Consider the following 26,911-nt stretch of genomic DNA (forward strand, 5'->3'; position numbering starts at 1 on the left):
TGCTGGGGTGATGTAGTGTATGGCCATCTACCGGATACTAAGCTGAGTGGTTGAATTTTATCACCAAGTTTGAATAGTTTACACTGTGTAAGTGAATATATTCTAAACACATTCCTGGTTTCCTGATGGTTTTAAGATTTAAATGCATACTGTTTAGGATACACATAAATAGTGTAAAGTGAGTAATGGAGAAACTCTGTCTCATACTTTCTGTGGAACTACAGTAACAGTCAGATATACAGGGTGACTGTCTTACCTGTTCATGTTGCTAATCCCTATATAGGGTCCAAGCTTTGCCTGTCAAGGTGGGCATACCCCCAAAAGTATATTCAGGGTCTGGATTTTGTAGGGATAGACCTGTGTAGCACACTGCAGCTAACTACACAGCTATGGGCCAAGGTGACCACCCATGTAGGAACCAGTGCCCGAAGCAACCTTACAGGTTGTCCCCATAGCATGGGGTCTGGGTACGGCTCCCAAGATTTTACCGAGGCTGCACTGATCCAGATGAACTGCTTCTATTGTTGTATTAGAAGACAGAGATTTTGATTGTTGGCAATTACATTACCTGGAGAGCTGATTGAGGAATCCGAAGTAAAATAAATTAGTTAAGCTATGAGTAAAGAGAGAAGAGGTCTATTACCTTCAGGCACTAGCAGAACGTTGAGGACACACGGAGTCGGGTTATATGGTGATGCCCGGAAGCATGTCCTCAAAAGCTTTGCCATTGTCCAGTCACCTGAAGGTACCAGCCTATAACACAGGGTGTAAGAATATCAAACCTGTGTCTTGTGTCTGTCCCTTTAAGTCTGATAGGTGTTGCCCTGCCAACAATCTAGTCTCACACTTCCAAAGGCTTGATATAGATTTCTACAGGACTTTTTTTATGTGGTACAAATATACACTCTCTGCAACAACTGCAAGACTAACACACACACCGAGTAACTTTGGTTAGGCATGGCTATGCAAAATAAACATGATTAAGCTTTCCACATGTGCCTTTTTGGCATTTAAATGCTTGAACAACCAACTTTGATCTACCATATAAGATGCAATGGTCATATATGATAAACAAATGCAAAATAATCCTTAAACAAGTTCCAAATGCACTATGGACTAAAATTAAACTCACAGCTTACCTACACAGGATGTAAATTAGCAATTATTAGTAAACTAAGACAGATGCAAGGCCACAAACCAAAAACATCCACATTCTGCACCTAGAGAACCCTTTCAGTAAGTCACGCAGGTGTGATGCAATGTGTCAGGGCAGAGTTAATGATGTCACTACACAAAACTCGAATGTAAGGTTCGAGTAAGGTTCATGTAAGGCATGGTCATAGAGCTGTAAGTTGAAAGTGTATGCGATTTATCTGTAGTACACCAGGATTGTGCACATTATTATGTGAGTGTATTTCTGGATAAGTTTTAATAAAATTAACATGATTTTAGTGGGAATCACTGTGATTTTTTTTTTTCTGAGCACCCATTGCAAAATGGAAATAAAGTTATCTTATAAAAGTGTCAATATATGAATTAAAGTTTGGTGGGCTTTGTAATAAAGATTGGAGGATAAGAGATTCAGGAGGCTTTGGTATATATTCCAAGCAGAGAAATGTGAAAGACCATCTGGCATCCACCTGTCTCTTTAAGGGAAAGGCACAAATGTGACCGGTTGCCAGCGTACAGTAGATCAAATGATAAGGTGAGAGACTAGTGTGATCAGTGGTGGACAGACATGGAAAAGCACAACATGTTAATTTGTGAAGCACAGAATTATTTTTTCATAAGGACTTACAGGGATTGGACAAAATCATGGAAACACCAGGAAAAATAATTAATTTGTTACCTAATTAGACAGCCTTTGGCATACAAGATGGCCTGAATTGTCCTGGGAATTGACAAACATAAGTCTTGGATGGTGGATAATGGAATCTGATATTACTCTTTATGCAAAAATCATTCCAGTTCTCGCAGACATGCCAGAGGTAGAAAATGAGCCTGAACTTTGTTCTCCAAAATTGACCATAGTGGCTCTATGATATTGAGGTCCGGCGACTGAGGCATCCAGGGAAGGTCCAAGACATCGTCTGCATGTTCATCAAACCACAATTTGACAACACCAGCTGTGTGAATCATAGCATTAACGTCTTCAGGAAACAATGCCTGCACCATGGGGTGCACATGGTCAGCCACAATTTGTACATAGTTGGTGGGAGTGACTCTACTTTTCAAGGTGATGATGGGGCCTGCAGAATACCAAGACATGGCTGCCCAAAACATTGTGCCGCCACCATGCTTTACCGTTGACAAAAAACAATCCTGGTTGTAAGCTTGGGACATTGTTCTCCACACAAACACTTCCGGAGGTTGGGAACAGTGTGAAGCTCACTTCATCGGACCATATTACAAACGTCTACTGATTGATAGTCCATGATTTATGGATGTTGCACCACTCTCTCCTCTTCAGAGCATTAATATCAGGCACTAGTGGTTTGCCAATTGCAGCTCACCCGTGAATGTTTTGCTTATGGAGCTCCCTTTGCAAGGCTTTGGAAGACTGAGATTGAGCTCTGCAGTCACTTTTACAGTTGTTTTCTTATCCTGGGTCACAAACATGTGCAATGTCCTTTTGGTCAGTTGACCACGCTTATGCTTATGAGATGTTTTACTGGAAACTGTATATGCTGTCATAACCTTTGATACTGTACCTCATGAAACTGCAAATAAATTGGCAACTTCAGTCACAGAGACACCAGCTACATGGGCACCAACAACGCTCCCTCTTTGAAACTTAGTAAGTTCTGACATGACATATTACTAGCAGCGCACTTCGTGAATGACAAAAGTGAGGCTTCCCACCTGTTAGCTAGGTGTCTCATCACACAGCAGAAGCAAAATAATGGTATATAATTTCCAATGCGAAATATGTCGTTACTTTCACATCTGCAAATCATGTGGTGTTTCAAAATTTTTATCCAACCCCTGTACATCACCGTGGGAACTTTTATTAATGAATATTCATGGGACGTCATAATTTTGTGTTCAAGGTTGATATACCCAGTGTAAATATGATTAGTAATTGTTTGTTTCAATATATTAGTTTTATTTGAGGCATGTGGCAAATAGAGGCATAATTTTGTATGTCTGCAGCACTACAATTATAGTATTACATTCATTATATGTGCTGTGTGGGAAAACATAACACTGTTAGCAGCAGCGAAGGTGGTACCATAAGGATATAATTTATAGATTGTGCAAGGGGTTTTTCATTTTATTAGATTTATTCTGCACCTAGTTGACGTTATCGTTAGGTAATGCGACTGCTCCAACTACACATTCAGAATGAGAGAACTAGCCTTGACCTCCATAACCAAGCCTCCCTCCTACGTAAACAGGTGTCTGCTCGAAGTAGGTTGTACAAAGTTCGGAGTTTAAAGTGGAAAGACTTTAAAGACTCGTATGGTATAGAGACAGAGAAAATTAAATGTCATAATATGATAACTGGATTTGGACAATAATTTTTTGTAACGTGAAGTGTTAAAACACAGAGCTCGCCAACAACAAAATAATTACTTAATAATACGGGAAGGAAGTAACCTGCTGTTACTATGGAAACATAAAATCTTCCCTATGTGGGTGTTGTAGAACAAATGTGTATCATGTAAAACAAAATCATAAAAATATACTACAATTTTCTATCAGGAATCATTTTAATTAAAACACTTTACATTTTTACAGGTTTGTTTTGCTTTTTATCAATAAGAAAACATTTAGTTCCGAACACTAGCTTAAGAAAAAATATTACTTATTTCACGGTTTCCAAGATAATGTAGCAAATAAAACCACAAAAACCTAATTCTGGTGCATTAATATAGTGTCTAATATAGTATCTAACTAAATAAGCACACAGTGTAAAGTCACCCATGCAGAGTTCTGTGGAGGCATTATATATTTACAGGAGTTTCTGAGCACTTCAACAAACTAATAATATTATAAACTTCTGAAAAATGCTAGTTGTCTGGCTGTAATACATTCTGTGCCATTGAATTTGAGCAAGCATTCATCAGTTACGTCAGCGCTTTTGATCTGGATGCTTGTTTTAGGTTAACCACTAAGAATTTTTAAAGCTGAACTCCAGTAAGTAGCTAAAACAAACACACAGCTGAAAAAACATATTGAGTTATTTTATCAGAAGGATTTGTATTTCTGTCATCTACTTCTGAGATTTACACTGCTCGGCCGCATCTGATAGGGCAGGATAGCCGATTTTTCTCTGCTGTAGTTAAGTAAAACTTATAGGTCTTCTCCCTCCTGTCACTGGACAGTAAAGGAAAACCGTAAACTGAGCTTATTCCTCTGTCACTCTGCTCTCTCCTCCTATCAGCATTTTGCTTGTCGGCACATGAGCACTGCAGTGCAATTGACTGGCTGATTCTCTTTCTAATCTAAGCTCAGCTGTACAGGTGATTTCAAGAGGCTTATACTAGCTCCAATTCATGCCCTTATACTGCTTGCATTAAAAAAAAAAAAAAAGTATAATTTATTAATTAATATACAATATAACTGCCTTAACGTGTTAGTTTTATAAGTGCCTGGAGTACAGCATTAACTTTAATCGTTCTATAAAAAGGTATATAACATCTAAGTTCATCATCTACTGATCCTCCTGAATTATCCATTGTGCTTAGAGAGCACAACCATGTATCATGTCAAAACTGGAACCTTGTTTTTGTTAAATTATTTTATACATATGTGATACAATAACTTACTCTGAAACAAATGTTTTAACAATAATTTACTATGCAAGGACTGATTTGTAAAGTGCAGTCATGAAAAGCATCCAAAAGGGAATGTCCTTTCATTTGATTACAGCAAACTGCAAAAACTGACTGTTCCTTATATAGCATTAATAAATAAATGCCATAATTAAATAAGCAGGGTTGCATTGTATAGGCCCAATTAAACACAAAACAGATATTTACTCCATCAGAAAATTTTGTAACAAAGTAATTACTGTGCTAGCACAGAAAAAACTCAAAGCAAAATTTTCCATGTATTTGTTACCTTCAAAGAACTGTTGCAGTGCTTCATTTTCACCTAGTACATCCAGCCGATCCATATTGGCGTCCTGAAGATTCTTGACAAGTATTTCAAGGAGACAACGTGAGGTGTTAAAGATCTAGGCCATACTTCTGAAGTGCAACTACCATATGCACAATCATGTCACTCAGTTGTAGAGCAGATAAACTGCTAAAGACTGGGTCGCGTACACAACCGGTTACCTGTGGGCATTCATCCTTTACAAATTTCGATCGAATTTCCTTTAAGGTGAGGAGCTGTATATTTCACAGAGAATAGCAGATTACACTATATCCATCCCTTCCTGGTTTAAGGACCTTTAGCCTGTGTGCTCTGAACAGCACATGCGTAGAAAGCAAAGTAATAACCATTAATTCTTATCTAACATTTGTCCTTCTAGGCAGCAAAACTATTTTTACAATGTACGCAATCAAGAATTATAATACGCCTTCTCAAGTATTGGCTGGATGGCGCTAAAATAGTTTAATGCATCAGCAAAAGACATACATTTCTCTACTGATCTGTCAAAAACTTTCATTGGATGTAGAGGTGCATGTGGCATCACATCTGACTAAACACATATGAATGACAACCCTATTCAATGTAATTTCCATATTTTACAGATGTTTCACCAACATTTAGAATTGAAAACAGGCAAAATGCAGTAGCAGATAATATATATATATATATATATATATATATATATATATATATATATATATATATACACATACACATACACACACACATATATACACACCAAAAGTATAACCAGATAGCAAGCACAGCTATGTAGTTATATGTGATATTAATGTCCATAAAACAATTAAAACAGCATGTGCTGCAGGATATGTGCACAAACTGCAGTAACCCTAACCGTATACAAAAAAGCAGATCTTCTGCTTTTTCCTTTAATCAATTGGTTGATTGGTTAATGGCTTGCCATAAACAATTCTTTGAAGTCTTAATGCATCCTAATACTCCAAGTTGTACACTGTATCTCTTAATTAAGTTTCTTCCCAACATATATAATATTGTCCATTTTATCTGTCAGGGACATTTTACCATTTGTCTGTTGTTTTTTTCTAGTCCTTAATCAGTGCAGTATGATCAGCGGTGCCTAACCAAGGCCTATACATTTTACTTCTTGCTTGTAGCAACAGCGGCATTGATCAAAGGCTTGTTTTCTTTTATTTAAAATGTCTAATTTACTACACATGTGTTGCAAAAGACAAGACATTTCTTTATTAAACTCCATGTGTGTGTAGGAAGAAAAAAAAAAAAAAAAAAAAAAAAAAGCTTAATTGCCTTATCGAAATTGTTTGCAAAAAGTTATGTTTTCCTTCTGATCCCCGTGCGATTAGCAGGGTACCAATATTAATTATGCCTAGCAATAAAATACCCATGCTTAGAATTTGATTAATAAAATTTTTATTTTTTGCCAGTTTTGGAAACAAAAGGATCCATTTCTTAATGAATTTCACATTCTGAGTTCAAATATAACAATGAAATTTGTCAATTGGCTCTAGTTTTTCTGTAAACGGAAAGTTTTCTACTATAGGCGTAATGACTACATAATGCACAATAATTATATAGATAGATGTCTTTCCACAAATATAAAGCAAGTGATATTGACTACATAACAAAGCCTAAATGGCATAATATATTGCATAGGATTACCAAGAAAAATTATAGCCATAAGCTAAGTTGAATCATTTTAATACTTAGGATTCTCACTAGTTTTGTCTTCAGTTTGTGTCGGTTTTGCTTCTCTTGGCTTTTCTCTTGTATTTGAGGAAAGGGCTATCTCTTACAACTGCACGTGACTACACGCTTTAGGTTCTTCCTCACTTGACTCAACCACGAAGGATTCTGGTGCTTTAGGAATTGGTAGCCCCTCTCCATGAGGAACTGGACGTATTGCCGATGGAATATTTGGATAGTGCACAGATAACTTTTTCTTCTTATTTAGCCCTTTTACAATTGGAGGCACCATACAAAAGTAACAATTACTAACATGATCTGTTGGCTCTCTCCAAATCATTGGCACAGCGAAAGGCATAGATGCCTTTTTTCCATTCAACCATTGCTCCAGTGCCGTCCCACAAGAATTGCAGCATATATGTGGTGCCCAGCTCTTGTCCTGGTCTCCTATCTTGCAGCCAAAATACAAGTTGTAGGCTTTCTTAATCATTCCTGTTATCCTCCTTTTTTGTGAGATAAAAGTTATTTCACCGCAGATATAGCAGAAATTATCTGCTTTATTCACACAAGTTCGAGGCATTACTGAGTAGCCTATATAAGCATAAAACGAAATGTAAAGACGCTGTCGAACTACAATCAGCTACAGATACTGCAGCTTTTATGCAGTGAAGTGATGCAATTAAAGGCTAATATTGCATCATCTCAGTATACATGCAATTTTCTATTGGTCACCAGTATCAATTGCGCAATATGCAGCTGAAGTTGCATCATAATTTTGAATAGCTTACGTCATTAGATGGGTGAATATATCATGGAAACTAGAGCCAATCAACATTTTTTAGGGTCATTTTCGTTTTCAGCACCCCAAAATTATGTAAGATTAGCTAATTTTATGCCCAAAACTTTTTACCTGTTGAACAGTGTAATTAGACATGGCATCACAATATCTACAATGGAGCAAATATAATGGACGCTTACAAGCACTGGCTGAATTGCAAAAAGAAGATATAAATCTAGCCCTTTATATTATTATTATACAGGATTTATATAGCGCCAACAGTTTGCGCAGCGCTTTACAATATAAGGGAGACAGTACAATTACAATACTTTCAGTACAGAAGGAATGTGAGGGCCCTGCTCGTGGAGCTTACAATCTAAAGGAAGGGGGAGGTGATACAAAAGGTGATAGCTGCGGGGGATGATCTGGTGGAGGTGATTCAAGTACAGTTCTTAGGTGGAGGTGGGGTAGGCTTCCCTTAAGAAGTGAGTTTTCAAAGATCGCCTAAAGTCAGACAGGGTGGGGGCTGACTGTACATGCTGTGGAAGGGAGTCCCAGAGGATGGGAGAGGCTCTGGAGAAATCCTGGAGGCGAGCGTGGGAGGAGGTGATGAGGGAGCTAGAGAGGAGGATATCATGGGAGGAGCAGAGTGGGCAATTTGGGCGGTATCTGTGGATGAGGTTGGCGATGTAGCTAGGGGCAGTGTTGTGGATGGCTTTGTAAACTGTAGTTAGTATTTTGAATTTTATAAGTTGGGTTAGTGGGGAAGGGAAGCCAGTGGAGGGATTGGCAGAGAGGGGCAGCAGTTGCTGATTGGTTGGTAAGGTGTATGAGTCTAGCAGCAGCATTCTAAATAGACTGAAGGGGGGATAGCCTGTGTAACGGTAGACCAGTGAGGAGGGAGTTGCAGTAATCAAGACGGGATATAACCGAGGCGTGGATAAGTTGTTTTGTGGTGTCATTGGTCAAGAAGGGGCGGATTTTGGATATGTTCCAGAGGTTGAGGCAGCAGGATTTAGCCAGTGAGTAGATGTGGGGCCCAAAGGAGAGGTAAGAGTCTAGGATTACGTCTAGCACCCTGGCATGAGTTGAAGGACCAATGGTTGTGCTGTTGATCCTAATGGTAAAGTCATGAGTAGGGGACTTGGGAGGAGGAAATATTACAAGCTCAGTTTTTGAAAGATTGAGTTTAAGGTAGTGATGTGACATCCATGCTATGTCGCTTAGTAGATTTGTGATACTTGAGGAGATTGAGGGGGTGAGCTGGGGAGTGGAGAAATAGATCTGGGTGTCATCAGCATAGAGGTGGTATTGGAAGCCATGGGAGGTAATCAGGTGGCCCAGGGAGGAGGTATAGAGAGAAAAGGAGGGGCCCAAGAACAGAACTTGGGGTACCCCAACAGAAAGAGGAAGAGGAGCGGGGGAGGAGGAGTTGTATGTGACACTGAAAGTGCGCTGAGAAAGGTAAGAGGAGAACCAGGAGAGAGCAGAGTCACGGTGGCTGATGGAGTGGAGTTTACTGAGGAGGAGCGGGTGGTCGACTGTGGAGAGGTCAAGGAGTATGAGTATGGAGTAATGGCCGTTGGTTTTAGCAGTTAGTAGGTCATTAGTGAGTTTTAGTAGGGCAGTTTCTGTGGAATGCTGTGGGCGGAAGCCAGACTATCGGGGATCAAGAAGGTTGTTGTCGGTGAGGTAGCAGTTCATATGGTTGAGAACAAGCGCTCGAGAAGCTTGGAGGCAAACGGGAGCAATTACGGGAGCATTATATGTTATATACAACCCAGTGGAAAACATGTTCTTATATGTCAGTAATATTTTATTGTGTAAGAGACAGAACCCCCTCTAATTATTTATAAATGTAATCTGACTACATTTTTTGTGCAGACAGAATTAGGGGGTCATCTTTATTATATAAATCTAGCCCTGTTTTGCTGGCAGCAGGCCTGACTGCCAGGGTTGCCAACTGTCTGTAAATTTATGGACAGTTTGTAAATATCGGGTGATTTACACACACTGTGACGTAATTGCGCTTTTTACAGATTTTCAGCAGCCGGGGGAGCCAGGAGTCAGAGGCCCAGAACTGGAGAAGACTACTGCTGAGAGACCTCATGGGATCTGCTGCAGAATGAGAGCCAACCTTTTCGAGGATTAGGTTAGAGACAGATGGGACACAGACATGGCCTTAAGCCTATTGTTTTACTGTTTGGGATGTGTGGTTGTGTCAATCCTCACTAGAGGATTTCCTCCACACTCAAACTGCTTACTGGTACATTGTCAATCATGCCACATGGCATTATCACAAATAGTTTAACATGCAGTATTTAATATATTCTCATTATTTGTTTTTTTTATTATGTAGTAGTTTTCAAAAACCTGTACCAAAGATGCAGACTATTAAAACATTTAGTAAAGCAGCTGTGCAAAAAGCAGTAAACTTTAGCAACCAGATCTGTTCATGTGCTGAACTTTAAGAGGTGCAATTTTTATCTAAACTGTTCCATTAACAAAATATAGCTGCAATTTAAGAGAAATAACTGTTGGCACAAAGCAAATAGGATTATGGTATTCTCCAGATAATCCTTTTCTTCAGGGGCACAAGAACTCAAGTACTGTCAGCTTACACTGCTTGAGACTTGACAAAGCACATGCGCGCGAAACATGTTGTCCCAGCAACCGGCCTCTTCCTTCTAAAGCTGCGGCTCCAGCAAGAGTTCCCCCCCTCCGTCTCTCCACATCGTGGTGACGTCATCCAGGACGCTGGGACGTCGGGTAAACGTGGTCCCTGCACTGACAGGCATTCTACTCCACTGCTTCCCTCTGAGCGGACGGGCCGTCCATCTTGGAACCTGGCTTCCTAAAGCCACAGGCTGGTTATTTATTATTGTTTTACCATATGACTTATTAAAGGCACACCTCCATACAAGGTGTATTATTTCTATCACAAAACTACACAGCGCCTGACTCCTGTTCATACAGCTTACACTGCTGCCTACAGAAGGATTTGACTTCGGCAAAAAAAAAAAAAGTTTAGGCCAGCCTCAAGTTAACCCCTCTCCTCCCCAGTGTCTCTCATTTAGTAGCAAGCAGCACCAAGAGTATGAACACAGAAGGGTGGTGCCCATACCACTCAATGGAATCAAAGAAAAGGATTTTAAGGTGAGTACAAAAACCCTATTTTCTTTCTTTTCTTTGAGGGGCATAGGAATTCAGATACTGTCATGACCTCGAAAATCAGCTCAACTAACAAAACAACCTCAGAATCCCAAAAAAGAGGACTTGGGACTGCTTGCAGTCCAGAAGCCTCCTGAAGGATCAATGTCCAAACCTACACCAGATCAGGGAGGCCCCCTATGAAATGGGAGAGCCAGACAACGTTGCAGGACACAGAGAATCAGTCTATAGTTTAATATCAAAACAGAGAAGATCACCACTAGAGGAGAATGACACTAGACCTGAACCAGCAAACAACAGGTCAACTAGAACCTACACAACAGGTAAAACAATAGTGCATTTCCATATGATTGAGGGATGGGAGCTCTGTGACACAGGAAGGGTTGCCTAACCCACGCAACTGATCTCACTAAGCGAGGTATACCAGACAGATGGTATCAGAATGAACCAATAACCTAAAAGGGTGTGAAGTAACTCCTGAGACTGACACTGAAGTCTAAGATTTGATCACAACCTGACTGAATTAAAAAAGGTACATGGGGCTCATCCCCACTTGAATAAGCATGAAGGGGAGTAACAATGCCCTACCAACATAAAAACTCACATTCTCTCCTATGCTCAGAGATGTCACTGGGGCCTGCCTAACCACAGAGTACAAGCCATGGACTATGTTCTTGATTCACCCGGTCCAGCCATGGAGCAAGGAGCAGCCATGTTAACAGATTAACTAAGAGCATGCACCCCATGTAGAAACCAAGGAAGGAATCTGGAAGGCCTTCCTTAAGACTGGTGACAATCCAGTGATACAGATGGCTCTGAAGTGATGATTTTTGCCAACCTGCACAAAAGGAAGAAACTTCTTCAATTGCCTGGAGATGCTGATGGATCTTACCAGGGATGAACCGGTCTATAGAGACAGTTGTCTGCTTAGAACTCAAGCTCAAGACTATAGAGAGGGATGGGAAAAAGGTCCGAAGAAAAGAGGAGAGAAAGCCACCCTAAGTGAGGGCTCCCCCTACACACTACACTCCTGCTGGGAGTGAGAAAGAGGAGAAGAACGGGGTAACTCCCTGCCTGATGGCCATGGATCTAAGAGCTCACAGGATGTTGACCTTTTTGGTGAACTCTTGAGCTGAAACAACTCACCCAACGAGGACAGATAGGTGAAGAAGCCTAAAATGGTTGGATCCTTAAAAAGTGCTAACTTCAAGGATCCATAAAGCCGACTTTTTTTTTACTGGAAGGCTGTCTGAGCATCTCATAATGGTGATGCGAGGAAAAAGCATTGGACTGAACACAAGGACCAATGCTCTAAGATGCAAGAGTATAAAAGCAGCCCTGAGATTCCAGAAACATACACAGGAAGGAGAACTGGTGAAAAAAAGCACACTTTTGCATAGCAAAAAGAAAGCGAATGCTTACGATCCTGCAAACAAATCCTTCTTTTCTCAGTTTAGCAAGACTTCGTCTCATCCCTGCTTCCTCCAAGAATAAGCCAAGCAACTCCTTTCTCTGCAAGTCTTGGACTCCCAAACCCTCCTCTCAAGTGATGGGATGCTCCCACTTCTTCAAGTTCAAAGGATGTCCGTTGGATTTCTTGATCTCAGCTCTGCCTCCCCCAGCCTCTGCCGCTCTCAAGTTCAGCGAAGAGTAGAGAGCAAGAGACAGCATAGTGCTAGGATAGAGCGCGGGGGCAGGAGCTGCCTCAGTTAACTAGCAGGTAATTGGTTGCTAGGTGGTCCTAGCAACCAATCACTAGATTATCATGAAAAGTTAATTACGGCAGCTCTCGCCCTCCATCCAGCACTAAGCTGTCTACTAATCTCCACTTTGCTGCACACAGTGTGTCAGGTAAGAGAATGCTACCTACACAGTGGTGTGTGTGTTGTGGGGGAAGCAGGGGCAGAAGACACTACAGTGAAGTGAAGGGGGCGGACAGAGGACACTACAGCATGTCTGAACCCTCCACAGATGAGAGTTGCCAACCATCCCTGCAGGCTGCAGCCCTCGAAATTTCCACTCGCCGGCAGGTGGAAATAAGGTGGGGGCAGCGAGCAGTGGTGGGACTAGGGGTGTGTGGGAGTGGGGGCGGTGACAAGCAGCAATCTCCTGTACGGCTTCGAATAAAGCAGCTGCAAGGCGCGGGAGGGAGAGAAAGAGAAGCTGATTCCAGCTGCTTCATTGAAAGCCATATAGGGGATCGCTGCTTGATACCGCCCCCACCGCTGCACAGAACTTACCTGTTCAGTTTTCTGTCTCCCTCCCAACGCCGCTGTGTTCTTCTCACTGCCCAGACCCTCCCTCCATCCTCCGTACCAATAGGAGAAGAGGGGAGAGAGGCTGGATCTGCTCTGCCTCCCCCTGGATGTGTGGGAGGGAAACTGAACATAGTAGCCGACAGCTCTGATTAATCTGAATAAGTCATGGTGAGTCTGACCTAACCTCCCTTCTTTCCACCCCACCCACCATTCCTCCAACCCCTCCTTTTCCTCCACCCATCCTTTCCTTCCACCACCCCCTCCCTTCCTTCCCTTTGACCCCTCCCTTCCCTCCACTCCCCCCTCCCTTCCACCCCTCTCTTCCCTCGACCCCTCGCTTCCTTCCACACACCCCCTCCCTTCCAGCCACCCCATCCTCCGTTCCTCCGACCCCTCCCTTCCTTCCACCAACCCCTCTTTTCCTCCCTTCCTTCCTTCCACCCCTCCCTTCCTTCCTTCCACCCACCCCTTCCTTCCTTCCACCCACCCCTCCCTTCCTTCCACCCACCCCTCTCTTCCACTCACCCTTCCATTCAATCCTCCCTCCCAGCCCTCCCTTCAATCCTCCAACCCCTCCCTGCCTTCCACTCACCCCCTTCCTTCCACACACTCCTCCCTTCCAGACACCCCACCCTCCGTCCCTCCAACCCCTCCTTTCCTTCCACCACCCCTTCCCTTCCTTCCACACACCCTCCCTTCCAGCCACCCCACCCTCCGTTCCTCCAACCCTCGTTCCACCAACCCCTCTTTTCCTCCCTTCCTTCCTCCCACTCACCCTTCCCTTCAATCCTCCCTCCCACTCCTCCCTTCAATCCTCCAACCGCTCCCTGCCTTCCACTCACCCCCTTCCTTCCACACACTCCTCCCTTCCAGACACCCCACCCTCCGTCCCTCCAACCCCTCCTTTCCTTCCACCACCCCTTCCCTTCCTTCCACACACCCTCCCTTCCAGCCACCCCACCCTCCGTTCCTCCAACCCTCGTTCCACCAACCCCTCTTTTCCTCCCTTCCTTCCTCCCACTCACCCTTCCCTTCAATCCTCCCTCCCACTCCTCCCTTCAATCCTCCAACCGCTCCCTGCCTTCCACTCACCCCCTTCCTTCCACACACTCCTCCCTTCCAGTCACCCCACCCTCCGTTCCTCCAACTCCTTTCCTGACTTCCTCCCACCCACCCCTCCCTTCCACCCTTCCCTTCAATCCTCCCACCCCTCCCTTCCACTCACCCTTCCCTTCAATCCTCCCTTCCACCCCCCCTTCCCTTCAATCCTCCCTCCCACCCCCCCTTCCCTTCAATCCTCCCTCCCTTCCACTCACCCACCCCTCCCTCTCTTCCTTCAAAGGGGAGAAGTTGTTGGTTGGAGGGGAGGTAAAAATGCAGCTCAGCTGCAAGTTAAACCCCCCTCCCACAGAAAAAATAAAATTATCTACAGCCCTGCAGGAGGGTGATGTGAAGGGGCAAAGGACACTTCTGTGGGAGGGGAGGGATATAAAGGTTGGCAGAAGACACTACTGTGGAGGGGGTGATGTGAAGAGGGGCAGAAGAGGGGAGAGGTTTTCACTGCAGTGATGTCTATCCTCTTCCTGTCTCAACTTCTGGCACTGCAAAGGTAGCAGCTTCAGGTCTTCAGGCAGAAAAGCATTACAGGGTCAGACAGGGGCATGCACCATCCTTCCTCTTCCCAACAGGAAAGATCTTTTATGATACACTGCCTGTAATATGATCTGTGAAAGGGGAAGAGCATCCTGTGACTGATCAGACTCTTCCACATTTACAAGTCGTGTTACAAGCAATATAAATCAGTGAAAGAACCTCTCTCAATGGAGGGGAAGAAAGAAGGGTCGTGTCCCCATTAGACCATTTGTACTGCTGTGCTGCCTGAAGACCTGGAACTGTTAACAATTGTAGAACTGAAAGTTTAGAGACAGGAAGAGAACTGGCATCCCTGCAGTGAAGAGGACAGGAATTGGCTGCCTGCACAACAAGGGACATACTTCATTACAGGTAAGTGATGTAACTAAAGCTGCAGAGTATTATATTATCTAGTAAACATTAGCTTTAAAGCTGAACTAAACCCTCTTACCTTTTAGAGCCAAGGCAGCTGCCATCTTAGCCTTTGTTTGAACTGCAGTCGAAATGGTGCAGCACATGTGATCGGTTATGACACCAGCCATTTGATGGCTTTCAAGTTTGGTTGAGAGTACAGACAAATGTGACAGTTATCATTCATTGTATGCCTTGAATGTAACTGCATTAGGAAACCATTAATCTGAAGAGTTTAGATCCGCTTTAAGATGGGTCACTGATGGATCCACAGTCAGAAAGGAAGCCTTCATTCTCAAAATGTCCCTATAAGGAAAGGCTCTTTCCAAGACAAAGCCACTGGTTTGGAGACATGTCTTGCTAATGTGATAGCCATGAGAAAAGCCACCTTACGTATAAGATCAGCCTAGAAAACTTTCCAAAGGGCCCAAAGAGGGGCTTCAGAAGAGTCAACAAGACCAGATTAAGATCCCAGAGACACTGGGGATTGAATGGGAGGCGTTATGTGAAATACCTCCCGAGCAAAGGTCTTCACTGAAGTGTGAGTATCCTGAATAGCCAAGGCCAAAATATGATCCTTAAGGGGGGCAACTCAAGGCAATGTGCTGATCCAGACCAGACTGTTACACTCCTCCAAGTGTGATGATAGGCATTCTGTTAGGCCAACTTCCTAGCCTTTGGAAGCATAGGGACATGTCATTCAGAGACTCCGGTCCCCCAGGACCTGGGTTTCAAGCCAAGAAATCAAAGCCTATGACAATGAAGCAGGATGGTAGACTGGCCATTGAGACAGCAGGCTGGGCCAGTTAGGAAGTGCCTAGAAAGAGTATCCCAGGAGTCCAAGGATGCCAAGTACCAAATTCTCCTAGGCAAGTTTGGTGCCACAAGGATCACCAAACACTTTCCACCTCAATTGTGTGAATCAGCCAAGGAGGAATCTGTACTGCAAGAAATAAAATCAGACAAAGGTGATCACATGGGATCACCGATGCATCCACTGCAAAGGCCAGAGGGTCCTTGTTCCTGGCCACTAAACTGTTCACCTTGTTGTTGCGAGATGCCAATAAGCCCATATCTGGCATCCATCAATGATAACAGATGTCCCAGAACGCTTCAGGGGGAAGAAACCATTCCTCTGCATGCAGGTGCTGATGGATCAGATAGTCCAACTGCCAATTTTCTACTCTGTGAACTGCTGACAAGGCAAGGGCATCTTTCGGCCCAAGCAAGAATTAAGTCCCCTTCTTTAAGTTTCAGGACCCACAAAGATGGTGGACATAACCCATGGTCGTGGCCCTGTCTAAACGGATCCTCGTTAGTTGTCCCTACAGCCTACAAATATAAGCACAAAGGGTTATGCACCCATTCCTGGGCTAGCATTAATAAGAGATTAATAAAGAGTGTCTGAGGACTTTCTCCCCATCAAATTGTTTTTTTTCAAAAGTTTACTACAGTCTGCCACTACAGTCCAGTTCTGCATACACAAATCCTGTACATCTGGACCAGCATAAGAGACAGATAAGACTTTCGTAGCAGTAGTGCAATGCTGCTGGGAGTAGCTGCAACTTTTGTAGCACTGAGTGCCTTGCCCTGTAGTATAACATGTGCTCAAGAAAGCACTTGAGCTGAGGAAGTGGTGCCTGATCAGTGTACTGCCTTCAGAGGCAGGACTATGCACACACAAGCAGGCTACTGCCCACTCAAATGTGTTGCAGAAGATGCAACACAGCTACAACAACAAGGGTAAAAGCGTTGCATAGATCATTTAAAGTATTACAGTTGCCCTGTGACACACTGCTACCAGCCTAAGTACTCAAGCTGCCCCCCTCTCATTGCTCTTGAAGAAAGAGTCCATGTACTATCATAAGGAATGGGGGTAGGGGTTCCCCACAAGGAAGGGGCATAGCCCCAGACACATCTTTTTAGGGCTCTGGGCTTCTTCTTAGGGAAGTAACACCAGGTGGAAACTGGCATACTTCGGGACAGCATAACTCTTCCTCTTTGGAAAGGGTCTTTATGGACTGGGTCATATCGATGCAGATTGCCACTGGCCTGAACCTGAAGAGCACCTTGCAACTAACTGCACTTCACTATACAACTGTACCAAGGGTGATTGCCAATCCAGTTTCCAGTTCCTGAGGCAATGCTACAGGTGTTCCCAGTAAAGCGGGGTCGTTCATCACCCGAAAACCCTAGCAAGAAAAACAAAAAATGGAGGATTGCTGAAGTGGAAGGAGTTATATGGACTTCACTATACAAAACGGGTAAAACCCTGCTTACTTTGGTTCCATAGATTAGCATTTACCAACCAGGGTGCTGCGAGACCCAGTTTTCCTTGGATCAGCATCATGAGTTGCCATGGTACAGAAATCCTGGCTGCCAGCACCATGATGTTTTAGGGCCAAGATGCAGTGTCATTCACTGCAATAGTGGAGGCTGCCGGCTCTTCCAAACCATTACCTGTAATGTGTGAATGACAGCTGAGTTCAGGCTCAGAAAATAACTTCTCAGATGCAAAACACCTAGGTAAATAAGTTGTGTGTTCAAATCAAAGCTTATTGCCCATCAGATTTAGCCTCAAGGCTGGCCACGCAGTCAAATTCTTTTTCACATTTGATCTGTTAGATCAGTGATGTTTTCTAGCAGCTTTTCAGAGAACGCACTAACATTAAAGTTTATTAGTAATGGTTTCTGAACAATTTAATTTAAATTGATTGACACTGGTAGGCTACATAAACAAGGTGTAGTAGACAAGAAATACATAAAGCTAACTTCTCTTGCTTACCTTAAAAAACTGGATGTTCAGCACCACCATTTGCTCAGAACTTACAGAAATCATCAGGACCCTGATATACACATCTACAGTCTGGATAAGTCTTTATCAGAAGTGGTCTACACAGATATGTTGCGATAAAGAAAACTATTCTTTTGAGATGAAAACAAAGCCAAATGACTTACTTATGCACTAACACACAGGGACTGGGGCGCAGATATAAAAAGTAGTAGGTGTTCTAGCTGTGCTGCGTGTTCCTGACAAGCAGCTTCTTCCTTATAGGTTTGTACAAAACAAGAAGAAGAGGAAGGGAGAGAAGATGAATCCCTCATCTAACCTATTCAGCTATATGTGTAATGTGAGCTTCAGTTTGTGTGGTCCATAAAATACAGTATTTTTAAAAGCAAAGCAGTTTAGGATTAGCCTGGTAAAAAATTGAAAATGAGCCTTGAGCACTGCCTGCTAGATGGAAAACATACATATAAAACACTTGTTTACAATATTTCATACTACCCGACTAAAAATTTATAAATATACAGTACTGTTCAAAAGTTTTAGGCAGGTGTGAAAATATTTTTGTAAAATAAGAAATTTCAGAAATAAAAGTGTTAATAATTTATTTTATCAATTAACCAAATTAATAAAAAAACAAATCCAAGAGAAAACCAAATCAAATTAATATTTGGTGTGACCACCCTTTGTCTTCAGAACAGTATCAATTCTTCAAAGTACACTTGTACACTGTTTTTGCAGGAAATCAGCAGGTAGGTTGTTCCAAACTTCTTTAAGAACTAACCACGAATCTTCTGTGGACGTAGGCTGTCTAAAATCCTTGTATCTTCATGTAATCCCAGACTGACTCCATGATGTTGAGATCAGGGCTCTGCGAGGGCCAAACCATCACATCCAAGACTCCTTGTTTTTCTTTACGCTGAAGATAGTTTGTAATTACATTGGCTGTATGTTTGGTGTTGTTTTCCTGCTGCAGAATAAATTTGAGGTCAATCACATGCCTTGCTGATGGTATGGCATGATGGAGAAGTTTCTGCCTGTATTTCTCAGGAAAAGTCCTCAAAAACACTTTTACCAGATCCCTGTGGTGTGGGATCATTGCAAAACGTGAGCAGATTCACATGTGGGATATTAGAAGCTGATGGAGAAAGTTTGTCTCACGGTGGTGAAGGTAGACACACGTATATAACATTCAAGTAGTTTCATGTGAGTAGATTTGCACACATGAAACCAATAACAAAGTGTTTTTGTGGTAAGCAGTTAGATGCAGTTAGTTTTGAGGATTGCAGAAACAGAGAGGAGAAAAACTTGAGGAAGAGCGGTGCAGTCTCATTTGGAATTTTCGTTTTGGGTGAAGAGGATTGCAAGCCAAGAATAAATTTCAATAAGGCACATGAAGATCCCTTACAATCTTGGGGACAAAGTACTAGATAAGCAGATTCTCAATTGGGCACTAAGGCCTCATGAACACAGGACATTCTGAAAACTCCTAGAAGATTTCCCTCCTGGCAGCAGCACTTTTGCAGAAAAGACACCTGACACTCATCCACCCAACAAGCGTCCAACACTTTTACAAGCATTTAGATGTGTTTACAGGTGTCAAGTGCTTGGAAGTTAATTCATTTCATTGGCCATGATAATAATTTATTCTGGCTATTGAAATTAATTAACATGGCCAGCGTAACACGTGTTTAGACGCGTTTACAAGCATCAATCATTTTTTCTTCCAAAGCGCTGCTGCAAGCAGGAATACGCAGGCTAACATATGAGGATGTTTGGAAGTAGAAAAAAAAGCCTGATGCCCCTAAAAGGGGCAGTAAAAATGTTCTGTGTGCATGAGGCCTAATAAGGTGGTAGAAGATTTTGTTAATGTTGAGGAAGAGGGGGGGTTTGGGGGTGGCAAGTAATACAGCAAATAACCACAGCAGGCTGAATGTAACAAACCGGGAACGGTCTGTGTTTCAAATAGCAACTTGAAGAACCTTGAAGCCCAACTCCAAACTGGGCAAAATCTACCCATGCAGTGGGGCCCACCCTGCACCGTAAGTGTTATTTGCCTTATCAGCCTGGGGGTGTAGGAATAAGGAGTAATACCTCATTCCTCACTCCACCAGGGCCCGAGAGCTCCAGGTCACATTTCTGGCTCCTCCATGAATAATGCATTGTATGTGATAACACCGTGGGACTTTCCACAGCCCAGAGCATGGAGGGAGTGGAGGAGAGTGTTTGAGATGGCTTGAGGGGTGGTAGCATAAGAGGTACAGCCTGGGAAACAGAAGGCCAGGTGGCCATCTGGTTACAAATCTGGGAAACAGATGCTTGATACCGAAACACCCAAGAAACACTTACAGCCCTGGTGGAGTAAAAGCATTGACTGAAAAGGGGGGAACCCTATCCTTCAAACAATATGTATACACCATGGTCTGTCAAAGCCAGCTAGAAAAGGTGGAAATAGAAGCTGGTGTGGGCTTCCTGTGTCCATCCAGAATGACAAAAAAAAGTCTTGTGAAATAACGAAGGGGGAGAAAGATATACTCTTAACAGGCAAACTGGAGCAGGACACAAAGAAGAAAGGACGATGTCCCTATTAAGGTGAAATGCAGAGACCACCCTGGAAAGGAAGAAAGTTGTAGGGCTCAAAACACCTTGTCTCTCTGTAGGACAAAAAAAAAAAAAAAAGAGTCCAGGATAAAGCTGCCAGGCACTTCTCTAGCAGAGATAACAAGAAAATCTACCTTGAGAACAGAGAGAGGGATCTGCAAAGGTTTAAATGGGGATTTCTGAAGTATCAAAAGGGACAAAAATTAAATCGTACGGAGGCAGAGGGAGACTGGCTGAGGGAGACACATTAGATGCAGAAAAGCAATAATGGATCTCAGCACATCCAGACCCTGATTCTATCTGAAATCTTTGGACACAAATGTAAACATTTTGGGTTTGAGGTCCAAAATGGGGTGAATGTCCCCTTTGAGCTCAGGAATGGTGAACAGATTGATGTAAAACCTTTAATAAACATTCTGTAGCAGGGACTGGGGCAATGACCCCTTGTTCCCTGTGCGCAGAAAAGACACAATGAAAATTGGCCCAGTGCAGAGAAGACGCCAGAAGATCGGAAATAGGAAAGCGAGCAGGTAGAGAATGAATCTCAAACTTGTAACCTTTGAAAACCACTTCTTGCACCCAAGCATTGGAAATAGATAATATTCAAGCATCCACAAAGGCCAGTAAACACTCCCTACACTTTAGAGCACAGGGGAGTCCTTCATGCTCACGAGGGTTTGTTGATGCATTCGGCAGACTTGGAATGCCAACTCTTTCTGGTGGAAAGACAGCCAAGCTTTGGGGGGCCAGATGAGGAGGCAGAATTTGTAGTTAAGCAAAAAGGACACAGATGCAACAGAGGACTTACAAGCCTGCTCCTTAGGCTTCTTTTACTGTGGATGATGGACACTTTTACATCCAGTAGCATCCCTAATGATAGCATCCAACATAGTTCCAAAGAGGTGGTATCCTTTAAAGGCCACATGGAGTAAATGCTTCTTGCAAGTGATCTCTGCAATTCAGCACTTCAGTCACAGACAGAAGACCAATAGGAAACCATAAGCGAGAAGCTTCTAGCAAGTAGTAACATCTAAAATTTAAGGCCAAATACATTTTGTCCATGTAATCAATGATCTGTGAGTCAATATCCACATCAGTCATATCAAGATTACAGGATTTAAGCTGGTCATACATGGATTTAAAGTCAGCCGGTTCAGCAGGAACTGGCCAGATTTCTAGCCTTGTATGGCCACTGTGGTTAAACACACTTCTGTTCAACCATCCCATTGGAAAATTTCTGCCTAATCAGCACCTCAGGCTATAGATTGCAGCGCTGATCTCTATATTCTGACTGCGGGGAAGACTCTCTGTTGTGAGAATATGAAGACACTATGGGGAAGAATCCTGCATCCACCTTGAACATGCATGGATGGGGAAATCAGGTCAGTTTTTTTTAATTCAACCCCTTGCTTAAACAAAAAAAAAAATGGTCTCATCTATGACCAGCATTACCTCAATCTGCTAAAGTCAATGGTCAAAGAGGATTACAGCCAGAATCCTGCAAAAGAGAACTAAGCTTCCAGTCTCTTATCAGTGTGGTATGTACCTTGTTAAGATGTAGGATCCACTTCCCAAACAGACCACTTAGTGATACATTTCTGAATAAAGTATACAGCTCCAACAAGAGCTTGTTATCAGCGTGCTTCCAAACTTTATACAGAAATAACTAAAAAAAAAAGGGTGAGAAGGGAAGGTTTTGGATTTTATAGGACCCAAGAACAGACACTGTATTGGAAGAAGCTACAGGCTTATTTTGCAATTTCAGGGTGTGACATACCACACCAAGACCAGAAATGGTCTCTTAATTTTGGAGGAATGGCAGCAGGCTATGACTTCTCAGGGGAGAGCTCATCAGTCGGCGACTTAAGCGTTTCGATATGGTATTAAAGTTTCCACAGCTGAAGGGTCAGAAGCATCCAAGGCCACAAGCTGATCAAGTACTAAATCTGTAGGGGAAGGGTCAAAGATCAGCTGGGCAATTTATAACATTTAGTGGCTTAGTGATTGGCCCTTTTGTCTTGTCTTTGGTACAAATAGAGTTTGTATGTTTTCTGTATGCTTTCCAAACTCCAAAGACATTCTATTAGGTTAATTTTCTCCTGTCTATATGAGCCCTAGTATGTGTGTGTATTCATGTGAGGTAGGGTCCGTGGATTGTAAACTCCTTGAGGTCAGGGACTGAGGTGAATGCGTATGTAAAGAGCTGCACATATTGTCAGCGCTATACAAATACCTATAATAAATAATAAAAAAAGTTATGCATGATTGTAGTAAAAACTTCCTCTTAGTCCATTTGCCCATTCAGGTAAAAATGCCATGCTCCCTTCAGAGTAATGCAGGCCATAGATGGGTCGAAAATCGGCCGATTTTTCGGCCGAAAATAAAATCGGCCGATTTTCGGATCGTTAGTGGGCTATTTGTTCGGCCGTTTTTCAGGATTTTGGCCGTTTTTTTTTTTGGTAAAGTTGGAAAAAAATTGTCCGATTTTGCCGATCGGCCGATTTTCGCGGCAATTAGTGGGCAAATCGGGCGATTTTTTACCGATAAAAAATCTGCGCATGAGCAGTGACCTGCAAGAGGAAGACAAAAAGAAGAAGAGGAAGAGGATGAAGAAGAGGAAGAGGATGAAGAAGAGGATGAAGAGGAAGAAGAGGAAGAAGAAGAAGATGATGAAGAAGAAGAAGAAGAGGATGAGGATGAAGAAGAAGAGGATGAGGATGAGGAAGAAGATGATGAGGATGAAGGAGAAGAAGAAGAAGGAGAAGAAGAAGAGGATGAGGATGAAGAAGAAGAGGATGAGGATGAAGATGAAGGAGAAGAAGAAGAGGATGAGGATGAAGATGAAGGAGAAGAAGAAGAGGATGAGGATGAAGGAGAAGAGGATGAAGAAGGAGAAGAGGATGAAGAAGTAGAGGATGAGGAAGATTAGGAAGAAGAAAAAGAAGAAGAAGAAGAGGATGAGGATGAAGAAGAGGATGAGGATGAAGAAGAGGATGAGGATGAAGAAGAGGATGAGGATGAAGAAGAAGAAGAGGATGAGGATGAGTATGAAGAAGAGGATGAAGAAGAAGAGGATGAGGATGAAGAAGAAGAAGAGGATGAGGATGAAGAAGAAGAAGAGGATGAGGAAGATGAGGATGAGGAAGATGAGGATGAGGAAGAAGAAGAGGATGAAGAAGAAGGAGAAGAAGAGGATGAGGATGAAGAAGAAGAATAATAAGAAGAAGAGGGTGAGGATGAAGAAGAATAAGAAGAAGAGGATGAAGAAGAAGATGAGGATGAAGAAGAAGAAGAAAGAGAAGAAGAAGAAGAGGATGAGGATGAAGAAGAAGATGAGGATGAAGAAGAAGAGGATGATGATGAAGAAGAAGATGAGGATGAAGAAGAAGAAGGAGAAGAAGAAGAGGATGAGGGTGAAGAAGAAGAAGAGGATGAAGAAGAAGAAGGAGAAGAGGATGAAGAAGAAGGAGAAGAGGATGAAGAAAAAGAAGGAGGATGAGGATGAAGAAGAAGATGAAGAAAAAGAAGAAGAGGGTGAAGAAGAAGAAGAAGAGGATGAGGATGAAGAAGAAGATGAGGATGAAGAAGATGAAGAAGAAGGAGAAGAAGAAGAGGATGAGGATGAGGATGAAGAAGGAGAAGAGGATGAGGATGAAGAAGGAGAAGAGGATGAGGATGAAGAAGAGGATGAGGATGAAGAAGATGAGGAAGAAGAAGAAGAAAAAGAAGAGGGTGAAGAAGAGGATGAGGATGAAGAAGAAGAAGAAGAAGAAGAGGATGAGGATGAAGAAGAAGATGAAGAAGAAGAAGAGGGCGAAGAAGAAGAGGATGAGGATGAAGAAGAAGAGGATGAAGAAGATGAAGAAGGAGAAGAAGAAGAAGAGGATGAGGATGAAGATGAAGAGGATGAGGATGAAGAAGGAGAAGAGGATGATGAAGAAGAAGAGGATGAGGATGAAGAAGATGAGGAAGAAGAAGAAGAGGGTGAAGAAGAAGAAGAGGATGTGGATGATGAAGAAGAAGAAGAAGACGAGGATGTGGATGATGAAGAAGAAGAAGACGAGGATGAAGAAGAAGAGGATGAGGATGAAGAAGAAGAAGATGAGGATGAAGAAGAAGAGGATGAGGATGAAGAAGAAGAGGATGAGGATGAAGAAGAAGAGGATGAGGATGAAGAAGAAGAAGTAGTAGGATGAAAATAAGAGGAATTCCAGTCCAGCAAAAAGTGTCTCTGCAGAGAGCTCCGCTATTTCTTTGACAGTTCTCTGACAGTTCCTTGACATTTACAGCGGTTGCAACATTGTATCTATTTGTTTCCGAATAAAAACATCTGTATCCTAAATGGAAACAAATAGATACAATGTTGCAACCGCTATAAATGTCAAGGAACTGTCAGAGAACTGTCAGAAATAGCAGAGCTCTCTGCAGGGACACTTTTTGCCGTCTGTAGACGGGATGAAAATCGGACGATTTTTTTTACCATTGGTGGTAACGTCGGCCACTTGAACGACCGATTGTTCGTTTTTTTAAAAGAAAAATCGGCCGATTTTCGACCCATCTATGGCCTGCATAAGTAGTCAAATGTAAGCCCTGCTTAGGATAGAGCAAAGGGGGAGCTTGAAAAGGGTAGAATTAGGTTGCAGGGTGGACTTTAAGAGAGTATGTCAATTTGCCCTGAATGAGAAAAACAAAGTAGATGTGGATGCCATGGAACACAATAGTACATTAGTAACGCCAAATTAAAAGGTTCTAATTTCCCCATGTAAACGCTGCACATTAGGCACATTATAAAAACAAATAATTACAATGTCCTGTATACTTGAAACCAGACTTTCTATTCAAAAAAAAATTTAATTTCAGCCAATTATTTTAATCAAGCAGAATATACCACTTCATCAAGCGAAATGTTTCCTATATCTATAAAACCCTTAACAGCTTTGTTTACCCAAAACTTCATGATAATTCAAACATTTTAAAAATAATAATCTAGAGATTAAACTCCACAACCAGCACACTGTATTCACTTTTGCTGGTAAATTGAGTATCCTCTACATTCTCTTTGTCAATGACAAGCTAAAAATAGCCTTAAAAGTACCTGCAATACATTATCAAAGGGATCGTATTAACAATTTCATCTTCATTCCATGGAAAACCCCATTCTGCTCTGACCATGAAGACACAAACACAGGATGTGTTGCTGATAATCACTACTGATTAACCTTTATACTATCTGTTTCCAGATCCTAGTCACCACCAAGATATTAGTAAATGTCACACTGATCTCATTTCAAACTACACTTTATTTCTTGAAATTTGCAAGTTTCACCAATAATTTACAGATATTAATGCCTGCAAGAATACTCAGCAATAAACTGTCTGTAGCACACAGGATAGGGTAGTTTCATACAGTGTAGTTAGCAGAGTACATAAGATAGATATTGTGTGATCTCAGTGGCTTAGGTAAACAAAACCCTGTGTTATAGAATTTCTCCCATCTACCTAACATGGAAGATATTAAGTCCAGGTACAATCTGTTAGTGCCTTAAATTTCTTCTTTGAAAAATCCAAGTTTCGCTCGAGACATCTCTTTTCTCAGTTGCATGATCTCCCAGAACATCTGATCAACTGTGCAGAAAAAAGAAATAGAAAAAAAAAAGAGCATACACATACAGACTTTGTTTCAAGGTCATTTTGTTTTAAAGTCAATTCAAACAATGTGTAAAAGTAAAAAATATGATAAATTTGTTTTCAGAAAACTCCTTGTACATATTTTACAACTGAATACAGATGCACTTAAAATTCTGGATTGTAGCAATTTAGGTGCATGCCTTTACTAAGAAACTACTAACTGACAAATCACTACAGTGTTCACATGGGACAGAAAATTAATGCATTTACCAGTGATTACATATAGTTTTGCACACTGTCTCTAAAATATAAAGAAAACCAATGTTACTCATAGCATGCTGATGTACCCAAGATTGGGAGAGAAAAACAAATAAAATGAATAGCTACATAGCCAATGTAAATATTCCCTTTAGGTAGCAATCCTGCCTGAGGTGATGGCTGCTGTAGAATAAAAGCATACTATGAGATATAGCAAAAATGGAGCACTAATTTCCACCGCTTACAAGTTAAATCCTAAACGTATATAACTATAACTACTGAATCATAAAATAAATCATGTACCATGTACAAATATGTGTAGTGTTTCAAATATGTGCACAGAACTCAAACAATGAAAGCCCCATAAAATAATGAATGTTCTAAGAAAAATGTGATGGAAAAAGCCGACATCCATCAAGAGAGATCCTGTAAATAAGGGTATCCAAAGATAGATGTAAAGCTTCCACCAGATTGTAACAAAATGCAGGCTCACCAAAAGTGAAAGCCCCTCTAACTAAAGAGAAGTCAAACAAAGCATGAGTAGTAATGTTGCACAGGAATTGCCTCTTTTAGGGTCCACAGGAAGTCGGATTTGGCTCTGAT

General features: G+C 42.1%; 2 protein-coding genes across 3 annotated transcripts in view; both read right to left on the minus strand.

Moving 5' to 3' along the window:
• The window catches only part of MYRFL (myelin regulatory factor like), a 160,456-nt gene extending 155,016 nt beyond the window's left edge, over positions 1-5,440 (minus strand). For both annotated transcript variants that reach the window (XM_089674114.1, XM_089674113.1), the window contains exon 1: positions 5,068-5,440. In XM_089674114.1, the coding sequence (XP_089530240.1) occupies positions 5,068-5,122 (55 nt within the window). In that variant the 5' untranslated portion in view covers positions 5,123-5,440. The remainder of the gene's footprint in view (positions 1-5,067) is intronic.
• Positions 5,441-25,704: 20,264 nt separating this feature from the next.
• RAB3IP (RAB3A interacting protein) overlaps positions 25,705-26,911 on the minus strand; it is a 65,461-nt gene continuing 64,254 nt past the window's right edge. Inside the window, exon 11 of the mRNA XM_089674115.1 lies at positions 25,705-26,047. Coding sequence (XP_089530241.1) covers positions 25,965-26,047 — 83 coding nt within the window. The 3' untranslated portion in view covers positions 25,705-25,964. The remainder of the gene's footprint in view (positions 26,048-26,911) is intronic.

Source organism: Staurois parvus, unplaced genomic scaffold (genome assembly GCF_062004578.1).
Source record: "Staurois parvus isolate SC_StPar_1 unplaced genomic scaffold, SC_StPar_1.0 ptg000147l, whole genome shotgun sequence".
In the NCBI taxonomy this organism is placed as follows: domain Eukaryota; kingdom Metazoa; phylum Chordata; class Amphibia; order Anura; family Ranidae; genus Staurois; species Staurois parvus.